General features: G+C 44.3%; 1 protein-coding gene across 2 annotated transcripts in view; it reads right to left on the bottom strand.

Annotated features, from left to right (window-relative positions):
- The window catches only part of ITPR3 (inositol 1,4,5-trisphosphate receptor type 3), a 102,091-nt gene that overhangs the window by 53,352 nt on the left and 31,877 nt on the right, over window positions 1-16,862 (bottom strand). For both annotated transcript variants that reach the window (XM_053393007.1, XM_053393008.1), the window contains exons 3-7: window positions 8,162-8,283; window positions 3,207-3,293; window positions 2,203-2,361; window positions 852-950; window positions 213-296 (exon numbers count right to left, since the gene is read on the bottom strand). In XM_053393007.1, coding sequence (XP_053248982.1) covers window positions 213-296; window positions 852-950; window positions 2,203-2,361; window positions 3,207-3,293; window positions 8,162-8,283 — 551 coding nt within the window. The remainder of the gene's footprint in view (window positions 1-212; window positions 297-851; window positions 951-2,202; window positions 2,362-3,206; window positions 3,294-8,161; window positions 8,284-16,862) is intronic.

The raw sequence follows: 16,862 nt of genomic DNA, 5'->3' as shown, positions 1-16,862 counted from the left end.
TGGTTCAAAACAATGATAAGTTAAACCAAACAGCTTCATGGCCTATGGTTTGAAATTAGCTTGTTTAGTGACAAACCATATTTTGTTTTAAACCAGGAGCCCCGCCACCTATGTAGCAAACACTAAAGCAAGGTTCTTTGAAAGCCAAACTAAACTCAGCAGATGTCCTCAGCAGAGCGACTCAAGGCTGACGGACACATACTCATTCTTACCCCTTTAAGCACTTCCTCCATGTGGTCCCGGAACTGCATAAACAAGTTGATCTTCCAGCTGGTGTTGCAATTGACAGAATTCACCTAGGAAAACAATGAGCCATTAGAAGATCCACATGCTACACACGACTAAGGTAAAAGGTAAAAGACCCCTGGACGGTTAAGTCCAATCAAAGACGACTAGGGGGTTGCAGCACTCATCTCACTTTCAGGCTGAGGAAGCCGACGTTTGTCCACAAACAGCTTTCCAGATCATGTGGCCAGCATGACTAAACTGCTTCTGGTGCAATGAAACACCGTGACGGAAACCAGAGTGCACAGAAATGCCATTTACCTTCCTGCCACAGCAGTACCTATTTATCTACTTGCACTGACATGCTTTTGAACTGCTAGGTTGGCAGGAACTGGGACAGAGCAACGGGAGCTCACTCCATCATGGGGATTCAAACCGCCAACCTTCTAATGGGCAAGCCCAAGAGGCTCAGTGGTTTAGACCACAGCACCACCCACACCCGTTACACACGACTAGCCCCAAATTAATTCCTGTAAGGGGGGGAGATCTAAAATAGCAATCTAGCTCAGGCCACTATCATTAACACCCCATATTCACACCACTTCCCTTCTCTCAATTCCTGGTACCTCTTTGCATCCTGGGTTATCAGCGAGTTCATAGTTGCTGGCATGTAGTGGCTGCCCAGCGTTCACAGGATTCAGAATCACTTTGTCTCCAACAACTACCTGAGGAAGGATGTCATAATAGTCAGGACAGCAGTTCCAAAGCCTCCCCCCTCCCGGACCACTTAAATGTTGCTGAGGACCTTGGCAGATCACTTAATGATTCTTTCTTGCCTGCCTGCTGTAGCAACTATAATGCGCTGGGCTAGATGCTGTAGGATTTTTAATTGTATTTTTAGCACTTCTTTGATGTCTTATATTGTATGTAGGTTACTGTCTTACAATTGGAATGCTGTAGACTTCAACATGTAAGTGTTCTTCAGACACACCATGGACAACCTGAATGAAGCAGACCACTGGTAGTCTGTGGACCACAGTCTGAGAACCTCAGGGTTAGTGAGTGTTGGCCTGAAGTATGGAAGGTCCCCTAAAATATCTCTAGTGAACATGAATAAAATGTGGCAATTGAGGAACTGGCAGCACAAGTCTATACATGTCTACTCAAAGATAAGTCCCAAGGAGCACAATGAGGCTTACTTCCAGGTAACTAAGTGTAAGATTGCAGCCAACAAACCCCACATTTCCTGCCAAATCTTTAGTTATCTGTTTAAATTGCAAATACATTTCCAATGGCGGGGGCGGGGAGCTGATTCGCATATGCATGCATATCACCCATTAGCTCTTAAGTTGATACCTTACCATTCAATTACTTGCAACAATGTGAACCGCCTCTATCAAAAAGCACTTTGTGCGAGCTGATATGAAAACTCAGTCTGCAGCTGTTGCGACGCACACAATAAATCATCATTTGACACTGCAACCACGGAGTAATAAAGAAGCATCTGGGAACTTGGCCCGATTATGTACTCCTTTCCATGACACAGTACCCCCAAATCAATCTCTCCTTTAATAAATTTCAGGACAGAAAATGTGCAAATATCTTTCCGGGAAATTAGGTCTGGGGCTGAGAATCCACCCTGGGAGCTCAGTCGCCAAATTCCTTGCACGTTTCAAGTCAAGTTGCTGCCCCTCTCAGAGATTTCTCCTCCTTAGTAGTGGCACCTATCCTATAACCATCTCAGCTTGTAAAGCCTTTGGAGATCTATAGCTTACAGCAGGGATAGCAAACAAGGTGACCTCTAGATGTTGTTGGACTACCAACTCCCATGAACCCCAGAAATCATGGCCATGGTTAGGGATGATGGGAGTTGTAGTCCAGCCACAGCTGGGGGGGGGCACCACATAGCCTAAAGCTTATAGCAGTATTACTGGGAAGAGTCACATATTATTTTCTGCCTCCCGATAACACACTCACGTTATCTCCATTGCTCCTCAGTTTCCAGAAGGGTTGAATGAAGAGCCAGGAGCCTTCATTGCCTGTGGCATCGAGCGTCACCCTCATGGCATTCTTCTCCAATAAGGCAGGGAGGCGCTTGTTAACAGTCAGGTATTTATTACTCTTCATGTGGAGAAGCTGGAAAACCAAACATGAAGCAGAACAGTTCCTACCTGGAACCTTGTGCGGTACTCAGTTACACAGAGTGCTTGAGAAAAACTTAGGCCACACTCACAACATATGTTAAAAGGACTATGATAACACTTTAACCCATCATGGCTCCCCCCTACCCAATAATTCTGGGAGCTGTAGTTCATTAAGGATGCTGAGAGTTGATAGGAGACCCCTACACCCCTCCCAGAGCTACAATTCCCAGACTGGCTTAACAATCAATCGCTCTTCCCAGGGAACTCGGAACAAAAATGTAGGATCAGAAATATAAGAGTCCTGCTGAATCAGGCCAGTCCAATTCTGCTTCCCCACAGTAGGCAACCAATGGGAAGTCCAAACGCAGGAGATGAGAGAAATTGCTCTCTCTCACTGTTGTTCACCAATAAATAAAATAGTATTCAGGGCATGCCGCCTCATAACCAGCCTTACCCTCTAGGAAGTAATCTAATCTCCTTCCCAAGCTTTCTAAATTGATGGTCATAACCACATATTGTGGAATTGAATGCCATCATTTCACTATGCAATGTGAGGAAATTCTTTTTTCTTTTCTTTCCTGAGTCTCCCAAGATTCAACTTCCTTGGGTAGCCCCAGGTTCTAGTATTATGAGACTGAGAGAAAAACCTCTCTCTGTCCACATTTCCCCACACCATACATGCTTTTCCACATCCCTCCTCAATCACCGTTTTTCTCTAAACCTTTCTTTTCCTCGTAGGCAAGTTGCTCTGTCCACCCCACTCCCAACAGCTTTGGGTTGCCTTTCCTTCACCTTTTCCAGTGCTCAGAAGTGGAGGAGAAAGACAACCTTCCCTACCTGTATAACGCTTCCATACTTCACCACGTCCCCATGCACCTTCTTATTCTCGGTTTCGTTCTGCTTCTGCTCCATCTGTGCAGCATGCTGTACGGAAACACAGACCATAGCAGAATGAATCCAAACCAGGAATGACAAAAAAAGGAAGGGAATACTTCAAATCGAAGAGTCAGAGCAAGAGGCCAGAGCAAGAGGCAGGTGAACAAGCAGGCAGCCTGCAGTGATGAAGAGGAAGAGCAGGACCAGGGGGCTCTTGTCAGTGGGACCCCCACTGGGATGTAGGCCTCTGGCAGATGCACGTCCATGTCAACCCTTCACACCAGCTCTGATGTCCATAACAACTGCACTCTTCATCCCATGTGCTAGGTTCCTGCCACTTTGCATACAACTGAACTGTTGAAATGAAATCAGTTCAGGGGAAATGTTCAAGGAAACTTCCCTTCAGCCTGTTAAGCTCTTTGCTACTTCTCAGTTCACTTCAGGATGATTGGGGATATAACTGTAAGGACATTGCTGGTCAGATGAGTATCTAATAAAGGAGCGGTGAGGGTGGATTTCTGAGGTTGCCCTGCAGGAAAGAGAATTGCTTGTGCGGTGCAAGAGAACAGCCATTAGCCATGAGTCAACCACTTCAAGCCATGGAATAAAACCATCTTCCAACTAGGTGGTGCCCTGACCACAAATCCACCTTGGCAGAGGCTGGCTCTTCTCGGATGCTTCACTGGCAATCCAAAGCCCTCAGAAACGCTGCTGCACTTTTTATTTAATTAAACCCTAATCTCTCCAAAACACAGGATTAATATTTGACTCGGTTTCCAGTCTGGTAGCAAAGGGGAGGAAAGCAGAGCACGCACAGTTTGGGACAAGCCTGCTGCTCAGGAGAAATACCGGCAGCAAAAGGAACTGAAAGAAAAATAAGCAAATAACCCCTGAGGCTCCTGGGCTGGGTCAGAGTACAGGAAGTATGGGATGGAGCAGATAGTGAAACGGATCTAGGTACGCAAGGCAAAGAAAAGTGTGCCTGGTTGAACCTTCTGATCCTAGGAAGAAATCAGAAACAGCAGCAAATGAAGGCACCATTTGAAATTCTCTCTGTGCTTCAGTGAAGTCCTTGCTCTTCCTGTAGCCCATAAAGTTTAAACTGGCACAATGGTCTGCATTCAGGGCTGTGCATATTCCCAAATCCACATAAGGGTAGAATTAGATACTAGATGCAAAATTCAGTTTTGTGACACTGCTTGCTTGCTTGCTTTTTTAAAAAAAAAATTATTTGTGGATACTTATTCGGAGATATACAAAAATACATAACAATTACAAAGTATCTTTTTATAATATACTAATATAAACCAGCTACTTGGTCTAAAATAGAACAAAGGAAGAAAGAAGAAAAGACAAGGAAAGGGGAAACCTAACGAAAGAGGAGAGGAGAGAGGAGAAAGAGGCATCTCCATTCTTTTTAGTTTGCTTGCTTTTTGAATGCAAGTTTTTAGCCTTAACAGCTGTAAAAAAATATTTGGAAGCACGTCTTGTAGTCTAAACTAAACTAAAAATGTGACAGATTATTTCCACTGTTTGCAGAGAGAACTCAGTGACCTGCAGCTTCTTTCTCCAAACCATGACTGGAGAAAGTATAGTACAGCCTAGTTTGCATGTAGCAGAAGCCAGAGTTAAAACAAACTATGGCTTGCCAGGAACAATGAAGTGCCACAGCACAGGTGCAAATCGAGCCCATCCACCCATCTCCACTCCAAACAAAAAAACAACAGGAGCCCCTGGCTAGCATTATTGGAAGCCAGCCCTTAGCATCTGCCTAGGGTAGAGCTTTTAAAAAGACACAATTATATTTTTGAACCAACAGAGCTATTTTCAGTTCCATTTCAATCTGGCTTCCAGCCTGAATTCTGTGTCCAGATTGAATTTGTGTCTGAATTTTACTCTGCATCCAATGCAGTCTGGAAAGTGGTGTACGTACAATGTTAGCTTCAATCTAGATCTGCCCTGTTGTTTCTTAGGAATTACTGTGTTTTGATGAGGTTTCTCCCCGAGCTAGCTTCAATCCAAATTGAGAATAAGAATGACCTTAGCTGCATTTTAAGCTTAAAATGTGTACACAGTTTGGAACAGCTTTGGTTTCCCTGCTTGATTACCTTTGTTGGAAGCAAGGTGGGGGGAGTGTGACCTGGTTCCTCAACCTGGCAGATTTTGTTACCATAAGTATGGTGTCCTTTTACATCAGCTCCAAGGGTTGGACATATGGGAACTCTGCTTTGCCATGGTTCCTAGAGCCCTTGAGAGCCCTTCCCAGAGTTGGGTCAGCAAAGCAGAGGACTTAAAAAGCTCTTTCAGTGGCACAGTTTCCCCACTCTCCATTCATTCATTCATTCAATCAAGCAATCATTAGGCATGCACCTAAGGTTACGATCATGTAAGTAAATTATGCATAAGTGGTGGACCCACCTTAAATAACTTTACTGGTTCTTAGACAGAGCACAGCTGGAGGAATAACCTTCATGGCAAGGAATTGCAAATCAAAAAGTAAGCAGGTAAGGGATCCCATTTTCAGAAGGGGATAGGCCAGGAGTGGAGCTTGAACTGAGCAAGCACAGTGCATAGGGGAACCCGCAGACCACATGGGAACAGATCTTCCCATGTGGAAGCCTGCAAACCACATGGTAAAGGAGGAGGATTTTGTGCATTTATTTACTTTTAATATGAATCAATGTTATTTCTAAAAAACCTCACCCACTGAAAAGCCTGTGCCCACAATAAAAAATTACAGTGTCATTTAATTGTTTGTTAATCTCTCGTCTTAATTTTGCAATGACTGGTATTGCATGTTAAGATTATTTGTTACTTTAGTATTTTATCTGCTCCTGACTTGTAGCTGTATTTGTTGTTTTAGTAATTGTTGTATACCTCGCCTTGAAATGGTTGGACAGAGAGCAGGATATAAATATTTTCCAAAATAAATAAATTAGCAAACAATGGCATAACCAGCAGGGATCAGGAAATAGCCAAGGACTGAATAAAAGCAGCCTCTATCTCTATCCCACCAACCGCACCAGCCAAACAATTCAAAGAGCCTTCATAAATAATAATTTAAAACAAAAAACCAGTCTTCTAAGGCTTAGAAGGGAGTTGGTCAGCTAAGGTGTTCCATATGAAAGGCCCAAAATCAGAAGGGGGAAGCTCTAAAGGATGTTGCTGTTCCTGCCTGAACATCAGATAACAAGGGCTCAGAACGCAGGGTCTCACCTAGGCTCAACATGGGAAGGAGGCCAGGAATTGCTTCTGGTCACCCTAATGGAGCATAACAGTCAATCAGGATGCTTAAAGATGGGTTACTATTTCACCAAAGCCACCAAAATGAATTTAGACTGCAACCAACACACAGTTTAAAGGGATTTGTGTACTGAACTCACTGAGACTTGATACTGAGTACACACGTGCAAACTTTGCTGCAAGGCTGGCTCTGATGGTGCCATTCAACTTCAAATATTTGGGAGAATTGCCCCAGCAAAATTCAGATTGTTCTTAAAAAAAAAAAAGTGAGACTGGATTTCCGTTTTTTCTGTTTCTATTTTAGAAAATCATTTCCTCTGACTGAAATACAGTTATAAGCCTAACCTGGTCAGTGGGGGAGGGGGGGCAAAGGATGTCCTTGAAAAATGAAAACAGGCCTCATTTTTTAAAAGTTGTCTGCAACAAGGCTGCATTGTAGCCTCAAAACACACAAGCACTTTTGAAGAATCAGGAATGTTGGGGCTGGTTTTTCTGCCTCTGTTTTAAATCTTTTTTTCTGTTGTGGGTTATTTTGTTTGGGTGTTGGACTTGCATTTTTGCTTTGCTCTTTTTATTTATTGTTTTGCTGGGGACACTCCTCAGAAATTGTGGCTGAGCGGCAGCATATCAATGCGTTACATAAATGCCTCAGCTGGGAGAGGTGAGGAACAATGGAGCCAACCTATGCCTCTCCTTGCACAGAAAATCTACTTCCATTATATTTCAAATATTAATTTACTCATTTGTCTCCATGTAGGCTAACCACAATTGTTGATGGTGTGAATCACTCTTAGACTCTCATTACACAAGGTGCGCGGGGGGGGGGGAGGCACTGGATGTGATCCAGGGAACCAGAAGAACAGCTGGGTCTCATTATACGGGGGGGGGGTAAAATAAGGCAGTGCAAATACAAGCCCTTCTATAGTCAAGCCAGTGTGCATTTCCCAGCTGCACAATGCACACATGCAAGAATCGTTCTGAGCACAGAATTCAGCATCCTGAGAATCTCAGCTTTCTTTCTTTTTTAAAGAAAGTTTTTATGCCATAAAGCAGTGAAGATAAATTTGGAGGATTGCTACTATTATTATTATTACTATTATTATTATTATTATTATTATTATTATTATTATTATTATTATTATTATTATTATTTTCTTCCCAGGGTGGGTTATAGCAATTTAAAAATACAAGATTAAAAACAATTTACTATCACAAGAATAGAGTATATCTCATATATGTATACACACACACACACACACACACACACATATACACACACATATATACACACACACACAAAGAGAGAGAGAGAGACCAAGATATGATGAAAGTTGCTAAATGAACCTCTGCGGGGAAGGAATTCCATATCTTGGGCTTTGCCACAGAGAATCCCTTACCGCTGAGCTTCTGAGGGTGGCAGAAAAACCAAGAGGGTCCCCTCTTGAATTTGCTCTGTCTTTCATTGGCTCTGGCTCCCCCTACTGTTAGTCTCCCTGCCTTCCATCTTACCAATTCCAGGGGGCAGCAGCCACCACTGCACTTCCTGCCCAGCAAGGGTGATGCTGAGGGTAGACAATACAGCAAGGTCTCAAGCAGGAAGCAATGGAAAGGTCCTCCAGCCTTGCCAGATCAGAAAGAAATGTGGTTAATACATTTTTTGGAGCTTGTCATACCTGAAGTTTCTGCAGCAGTACCACATCGGCTATTTTGTCCTTGTCCTGTTTGGTTTGTTTGGCTTTCCAGTATTGTTTCTGGGCGGAGTAGCGGTTCATGGGACATACTCTAAAGAGGCAATCTGTAACGAGAAGAAGTTAGTGTTAAGTTGTGGGTGAACATATCACACGACACAGCGATTCTTCAAACAGCTGTTGTTTATTCACAGGCCAGAACAGAACAGAACTGAACTGAAGGGTTCAGCCAGCCTGCTTATATAGAGCTCCACTAGAATGCAACAGTAACCATTTTCTGTAACTATCCAATCACTGAACGTCACTTTCAATCCCTTATTTGCATATGTGGACCTGAGTGAAAACTATCTACAGTATCCCCCTGCTGGCCCAGGGTGAGAACTTCAGTACATAACAGTTAGCAAGCGTTAGCATGCTAAAACCACAATTCATAAGAACATAAGATGAGCCTGTTAGATCAGGCCATGGCCCATCTAGCACATCCTGTTCTCACAGTGGCCAACCAATTGCCTGTGGGAAGCCTGAAAGCATTACATTCTTCTAACGCTCACCACCGATTATTAAGAGCTGCTGCTCACCAAATTATTCTCTTTCTACTAATGTTAACTTTCAGGTTAAATACGATGTAAATATTACATATCTGAAAAGTCTGGAAAAGGCAAGACTCGTAGCTGTGGGAGTCCACCTTCCCTTGTGTCAGTGCTAGTGTCTAAGAGCTATGTGATAATGCAAATCCTTCTACAGCTTTTAGATGCTAGAAAAAGAGGGACGTTTTTCATTATCACCATCTCTCCTGTAGCTCTCAAACGCTAGGAAAAGAGATTCTCATACATCTTTTAGGAAGCAATAGCAATTCCTGCAAATGTAATGGCATGTACAGCTTTTATGCAAGGATGGAAAAGTTCTATTAAGCGGTAAAAACAATTCTTCTTCACATTTGACCCTGCACAAAATGCATTATCAAAATAAAGGATTAAAATCAGCCTTGCAATGTGTGAGTGCCATTCTCAGGGCCATTGGGGGCAGGGGGAAGAGTTGCATTGTGACCATTTTTTAAAAGGGGGAACTAGCAACCTTGTATTTAAAGGTAGATCTACCCTAGAAAGTTCTTTAAATTCCCCTGCTTTAAGATTAATCCAATCCTTGAGTGATATTTTTGCCCCACCCTGGCAAAACGTGAAAATTGCTTTGCAAATTGGCCTAGCAGTGATTTCAATTGTTTGTTAGAAAGACAGTCCCAGGTGGATGGAACCAAAGTCCTTGATGGCTCTTAATTGCTCCTAAAATAGCACCACAGAAACTTCAGACACTAGAAGAAAATAATTTCCATTCTTGGATCCCGTCCCAAGTTGCTGGCAAACCTGCTGTCAGTTATTCATCAGAGAGCGATGAATAAGCAGGCGCAAAACATTATTCTCACCAGTTCTGGAAGGAAGCCATTTTTTGGTTGTCTCATCCCACACGGCTGCTTCTGCTATTGGCAAGTCCCACACCAAGGACACCTCACCTCCCATGCCAGGGGAATTCCTTAGCACAGGGTTAATGCATGTGGTGACCCCCTTTCCCCCTCCCCCAGTTTTGCTGGACTCTCAACTCTCATTGTCCCCACACAGCATGGCTAACCATCATGAATGCTGGGAGTTGCAATCCAATAGCATCTAGAGAGCATCATATTGGAAACACCCCACTTCAGCAGGTCCTGTCTCCTCCTCATGAATTAGGACCAGCTTCTCACAAACAGCAGACTGAGTGGTCAACCTCTGCCTGGTCTGTACTGTTCTACTGCTGGTAGGTGCTCATAGATGGACAAATGTCCAGATTTCCATATTCACAGACCCACCTCACACACAAATGCTTGTACATAGAAAACTAGAGGGAGCTTCACACAAAGCAACCTCTCATGTACTGAACAAGTGTGTGAAGGGGCTGTGGGTCCTTACTGTCTCTCAGTACAAGAACTATGTGCCCCAATGGTCATCAATTGCCTGTGCTGGAGATTAATGGTACAATTTCTTGTTTTTCATACATTTTCTTCTCCAGGTAACAAGTTGGGAGCCCATATATCGTTGCTATTGTCGCTTTGACTTCTGAGGAAGGCCAGACAAGAGTAAGGGCTGCATCAAAAAGTTTCAAAATTCCTACCTGGAAATCAGCCCTGCACCCTCAACCAAAGACCATCACTTAAATAAAGAAGGGTTAACCCAGAGAATAAATGGAGCTTGAGGGTACAGCAATGCACTGGCATCACCAGGGATACAGCAAAAGGAATGGATGTAGCTGAGTGGTAGAGCATCTGCTCTGTGTGCAGGTCTCTGGTTCAATCCCTGGCATCTCCGGGTAGGACTGGTAGAGAACCCAACTCAAACCCTGGTGAGCCACAGGCAGTCAATGTAGACAATGCATCCCACATCATTTAGTGCAGGGTCCCCCCCACTCCTTGCCTCTGCCATTATCACCAAAGGAATATGCATGTGCTTGCAAGTGAGTCATGTCAAGGTTAAACTGCACCAGCAGTTCGGTGACTTAGCTGGAAGTCTCCCTGAGGACTGAACACCAGAGTTAGAGCAGAGGTGTGAATCCATTACTGGAATGACTCTGCTTCCTGCTGATCCTGCTGGACACCGAGCTGCTTCTGACCAGAGGATATGAATGGAATCAGCTGTCCTGCTGCTGTGTCCTCAATGCGTGGGGATTATGTGCAATTATGTTGTCTGTTACACCCAGCCAGCCACCCACAGTGTGTTTAAAAAATAAAATAAATCTTAAAGCATTTATTGTCATCTCTCTGACAAAGTACAAGATTTGAACGCCTTCGTTTTTTCCCCCCTAACGTGTCCAAACATGGGGATCTGCCTTGCTAAAAGAGCCTCAGGGGAAAGCATGGAAAGGGGCGGGGAGCAGGAACTGCCAAGCTGTGATCAGACATTTCTGTTGGCCCAGCCAAGTCCAGACACTTCATAGCTGAACTATGTGATTTTAGCTGGATTCTAAGGGCTGCCGCCAACATGATTTTTTGAACATGTGCAGCTTAAAACCTGTTTCCGAAGAGGTGTGCAAATGCCATTTAAGAAGTCTGCTTCTCTAGAAACGTACAGATTCAGTAAATCTCCATTTGCATGGATGTTTGTCATTTGCAATCAAACAGAGGCACATTGGAAAGCCTAAGTGACATTTGCATGGGTCCAAGGGGGGGCGGTGTTTAAAAAGGAATATCAGGGCAGTTTCACTATGAAGTGAAATATCATCAGTAATCTTTGAAGGCCAATCCACATAAGAGACTTAAGGCGGATCAGAGGAATACAGTCAGCGAAATGCCATGGTCCAAACCGGGGCAGGAAAGAAATCCATGCCTCAGAATTATATGCTTCATTCAATTTAGTTTAGTTTAATTTGGAGGTTTCATAAGTAGTCTGGTGCAGGTCACCACTAGAGCTATGTCTGCTGCTTGGCGAACATATTGTCTCTTCTTTTTTGACAAAACCATGGGAGGAATTCAATTTCACATTATTATTATTGTTCTGCCAGTACAACCATTTTTTGCTCTCCTGCTCCCATGTGCTGTTCTAGCAACCCCTCTGGGGTTGATTGGGGGTGTGCATGGGCACATGGGGAGAGAAGATGAGGGGAAGCCACATTGCACTAGCCAGACTCATTGCTGATACAACTGTTTTGTTGAATATAGGCCCATGTGTTTTTGTCTCAAAAACTGAACCTGAAATGGGGGAGTTCTATTTCTAGAAATTGCCCAGTAAGTCCCTACACAGTCCTAGGACCAAAAAAGCTCAAAGACCCACAAGGATGTGATAACATGTGCCAAAAGCCAGCAGCTGATGATAGCATTTTTAATCTTGGGCTGTAAATAATTATATCACAGAATATCAAAAGTGCTGAACCACTGTCTGAGCAGTTAATAATAATAATAATAATAATAATAATTTATTATTTATACCCCGCCCATCTGGCTGAGTTTCCCCAGCCACTCTGGGCGGCTCCCAATCAGTGTTAAAAACAATACAGCATTACATATTAAAAACTTCCCTGAACAGGGCTGCCTTAAGATGTCTTCTGAATGTCAGGTAATTATTTATCTCTTTGACATCTGATGGGAGGGCGTTCCACAGGGCGGGCGCCACTACCGAGAAGGCCCTCTGTCTGGTTCCCTGTAGCCTCACTTCTCGCAATGAGGGAACCGCCAGAAGGCCCTCGGCGCTGGATCTCAGTGTCCGGGCTGAACGATGGGGGTGGAGACGCTCCTTCAGGTATACAGGACCGAGGCCGTTTAGGGCTTTAAAGGTCAGCACCAACACTTTGAATCGTGCTCGGAAACGTACTGGGAGCCAATGCAGATCTCTCAGAACCGGTGTTATGTGGTCCTGGCGGCCACTCCCAGTCACCAGTCTAGCTGCCGCATTCTGGATTAATTGCAGTTTCCGGGTCACCTTCAAAGGTAGCCCCACGTAGAGCGCGTTGCAGTAGTCCAAGCGTGAGATAACTAGAGCATGCACCACTCTGGCGAGACAGTTCGCGGGCAGGTAGGGTCTTAGCCTGCGTACCAGGTGGAGCTGGTAGACAGCTGCCCTGGACACAGAGTTAACCTGCGCCTTCATGGACAGCTGTGAGTCCAAAATGACTCCCAGGCTGCGCACCTGGTCCTTCAGGGGCACAGTTACCCCATTCAAGACCAGGACCAGGGAATCCCCCACACCAACCCGCTCCCTGTCCCCCAAAAACAGTACTTCTGTCTTGTCAGGATTCAACCTCAATCTGTTAGCCGCCATCCATCCTCCAACCGCCTCCAGGCACTCACACAGGACCTTCACCGCCTTCACTGAGCAGTTAACAGATCAGCCTTCTGAAATCCATTGAGAGTGAATTTTCCTGAAAGCTAGAACTCTGCACCAAAGGTGTGTCACCTCCAGCAGTTTTCAAGAGAGAGAGATTTTTCTGAGTGTTTGCACCAGTCGATGTTATTACTTGCAGTGGTTTCCTTGCAGTAACCTGAAGCTGCTCCTGTTGAACTCCAATGACGTCAAGAGGAGAAACAGCCCTGAAGTGGCACATGCCCTGCTGGCATTGAATTCAGGGTCAAATTTGCTGAATCCCAGGATGGCAAAGTGTAAACACCTGAGGATTCATGCTAGGTTTGTTGCATATCCTTGTGAGAATATGAGAATATGAATATGCTTCAAAAACCCACTGCATAGCCAATGTGGCAAGATGCAGAAGCCCCAGAAAAGAAATGTGTGAATGCAGATCTGAAAACATTCTACCCCAAATACAGTGTATTTCTGTTTTGTTTTCCTGTGTGTTTCCATTCTGAGCTGTGGCAAAGGAAACAAGACAAGGACAAGTGACAGCAGAGCAAAGGGGGATTTTTCACTTCCAGAAGCACAAATATCAAAGCACACATGCATATATACACAGAAAACCATGAGCCAGTCAAACCTAACGAATAGGATGGGTTTTATTATTTTGTATTTAAATGATATAGTTCTTCTATTGCTATAAACCATTTCCGATGGGCTTTGCATAGAAATGCAGGGGAGATATATTTTGAAATAAACAAATGCACGAATGTTTAAAAGCCAATACTTCTGACAATGGCATAACTGTACCCCTTTCCATCTCAAATAGAGGAAACATTATCACTACCACATACAATTATATCTATAGTGTTGCCTTGTACAGGATACTCCTGGAAACAAAAGGGCAAGGATTAAAAGATTAGATAAAATGGTGGTGGAAGAGCAACAAGCAATTTAATAGCCACAGTAAAACTGACACAAGCTGCCAATTACTCTGTTTAAACTTGCAAATAGCTGGAGGATATTTTCAACCCATGACCATTATATAATGCTGCAAAACGCATAGGCAGCTTGGAATGTGTGCCATTGCTTGAGCAACAGGTCAAAAGTCTGCGTCTCAAAAGAATTCAGGTTCTGGTTTTGCTTTCCTCATTTGTTTGTTGTGGGCTGCCTTCCCCCTGAAATGTAGCCTTCTCTTTAATATGGAGACGGAAGAATGGGGATGAATTTCGTAACGGTTTTTCTAGAACGACTGGTTTTAAATACTGTTCTTACGAGTTTTCTCTATACCCGTCCTCCACTCCTACTTCCTTTTTAAAAATCATACTTTTTGTATTTTTAATATGTTTGTATTCATTTCTGTATGTTTGTGTAATGTATTGATAAATAAATTGTTTCAAAAGGAAGAAAGAACACACTAGCTTAGGGAACACCGGGGGGGGCACACATAGCTCTGTCCCTGAGAGCAGAAGGAGCAGCTGAGAGAGATGCTGCCACCAACAACCCACGTACACCAGAATCTGCCACCTGAAGCGGCTTCCTCACTCTGCTTAATGGTAGAGGCGGCCCTGATGGCTGTCCCTGCTGCATAGGGGCAGCTGGAGCATATGAATTCCATCCCAAATGGTGTGTTTAGGAGGATTCTTATGCCAGAGTGTGGTGGCAAGGCAAGTCAGAAGAGAAATCGTTGAGAAGGGAAATGAGCCTCTATACTTATAGAGAAAGTGGGGTTGTTGGAATGGACAAGGACTAAGAGAAGGGATGGTTTTAGGAAAGAAACCCGGTGCTTTGGCCCTGGCATCCTGTTTCACAGGCCAAGAGTTGCCCTGCCCTTTCCCTGACTCATCACCTTTTCCCTTTGGAACAGGACACCAGGCAGCCAACACACCACAAAGACATGCTTGAGAATCCATGGCTCTCGCATGCATAGGAAACAATTAGCAAAAGTTGAGTCACGGAAGGCATGGCTGAAGTGTGCCGAACGGGAGTGGCTCAGGTTAGTTCTCCTGGCACCGTGTCCACATCATCAAAGAGATTTTCACAGCGCAGTTCTCTAAAGTTCTACTCAGAAGTAAGTCTGCCCAGTTCAATGGGGCTTACTCATAGGCAAGTGTATACAGCATTTTAATCAAAGGCACAGGAGCACAAAAAAACCTCAATAGAACTTTGCCCATTTCCACAGGTGCTGGAATTGCATATTATGGGTGTGTCCAGGGAGAAAATCACCAGGTATGAGGTCTAAAAGGAGAGCAGCAAAGAAAGAAAAATGGATGGGGAGAAAGAAAAGAGAGAAGGGTTGACCTACCCACTTTGGGCCCTAGCCACTGCTGATATACAGGTCCCCCATCACCGATGATGTCCTCAACCGGGGGGGAGAACCTCCCCACTTCTGATATAACGTATAAAGGTTGCAAACCAAGGACTCTGGTGGAAGCCCCAATGCCACTATGGTAGCGCACAAGCGGATCACCACAGGAGATGGCCAGAAAGTGGTACCAAAGGTGCTGAAGATACACACCCTTACCCTAGTATTTGACACCCAGGATATATAGAGATACCTGGAGATATAGATATACATACAGCATTTTAGTTCCCAGTCTAGTCTCATAACTGTAATTGGTTATAAACTGTTTTTAATATTGTATTTTTAAATTGCTGTAACCTGCCGTAGGACTTTATGGTGAAGGGCAGGTAAGAAATAATAATACAGTGCTACCTCGGGTTAAGAAGTTAATTCGTTCTGGAGGTCCATTCTTAACCTGAAACTATTCTTAACCTGAGATACCACTTTAGCTAATGGGGCCTCCTGCTGCTGCTGCTGCGCCACTGCTACGCGATTTCTGTTCTCATCCTGAAGCAAAGTTCTTAACCTGAGGTACTATTTCTGGGTTAGGGGAGTCTGTAAGCTGAAGCACCTGTAACCTGAAGCGCCTGTAACCCGAGGTACCACTGTAATAATGATCATGATGATGATGATGATGATGCAGCTGCCAGCCCAGCACAGATATAATAAGTCAGTCATCTGGCCCTTAAAAGCTACTGACTGCTGCCTGAGCCCTCGCTTTGATTGCTTCTCCCAGCTTGACTTTCTGTGGAACTGCCTGCATCCCTCCAGGCCACTAGCTCTGACTGTTTCCTGATTAAACTCTGGCAAAACGCAACTCACCACTCCTAAATATTAGCAGTGACATATCTGTCCACAACGTTCACGTGATACTATGGTTTGTGACACGTCGTGCTCCTTTAGCAGATAATCCATCCTGAACGCCTATTGGGCTTCAAGTGGTGATAGGCTTCAGTTTCATAAGGCTCTTTTCTGTTTATTTTTTTCCTTTCAGATTATCTAAGAACATCAGAGTCCTACTACATCAGATCAAAGGCCCATCTAGTCCAGCAGCCTGTACTCTCAGCCAGACAGATGCCAAGGGGAAGCCCAAAAGTAAGACCTGAGCACGGCAGCACTCTAACCATTGTACTCCTGAGCAACTGGTATTCAGAAGAACACCTCTTATGATACTGGAGGTAGGACATAGTCATCATCACAGCCAATGGCCATTGGTAGACTTATCAACCATGGATTTATCAAAGCCTCTTTTAAAGTTGGTGATGGGAACCATTGCTTCATCTTGTGGCTGTGAATTCCATAGTTTAACTATGCACAGTGGGAAGAGAGTTCTTCCTTTTGTCTGTCCTCTTCCTGTGGGATGTAACATAAGCAGCCAAGTACAACACTTCCTGTTTGCCCAGAGTGGACACACAGGGGGATGTTACTCCAGCCAGGAGGACCTCCTGACACACCCATCTGGAGCATCCTCCCCCTGTGTGTGACCAGGTAGATGGGTGTGACCCTGTGAGACCCTGTAAAAGGGCCAGTCACACAG

This window comes from Podarcis raffonei, chromosome 6, assembly GCF_027172205.1.
Source record: "Podarcis raffonei isolate rPodRaf1 chromosome 6, rPodRaf1.pri, whole genome shotgun sequence".
Lineage (NCBI taxonomy): Eukaryota > Metazoa > Chordata > Lepidosauria > Squamata > Lacertidae > Podarcis > Podarcis raffonei.
Note: the sequence above shows the minus strand (reverse complement) of the source record. Positions and strands in the feature narration are given on the sequence as shown.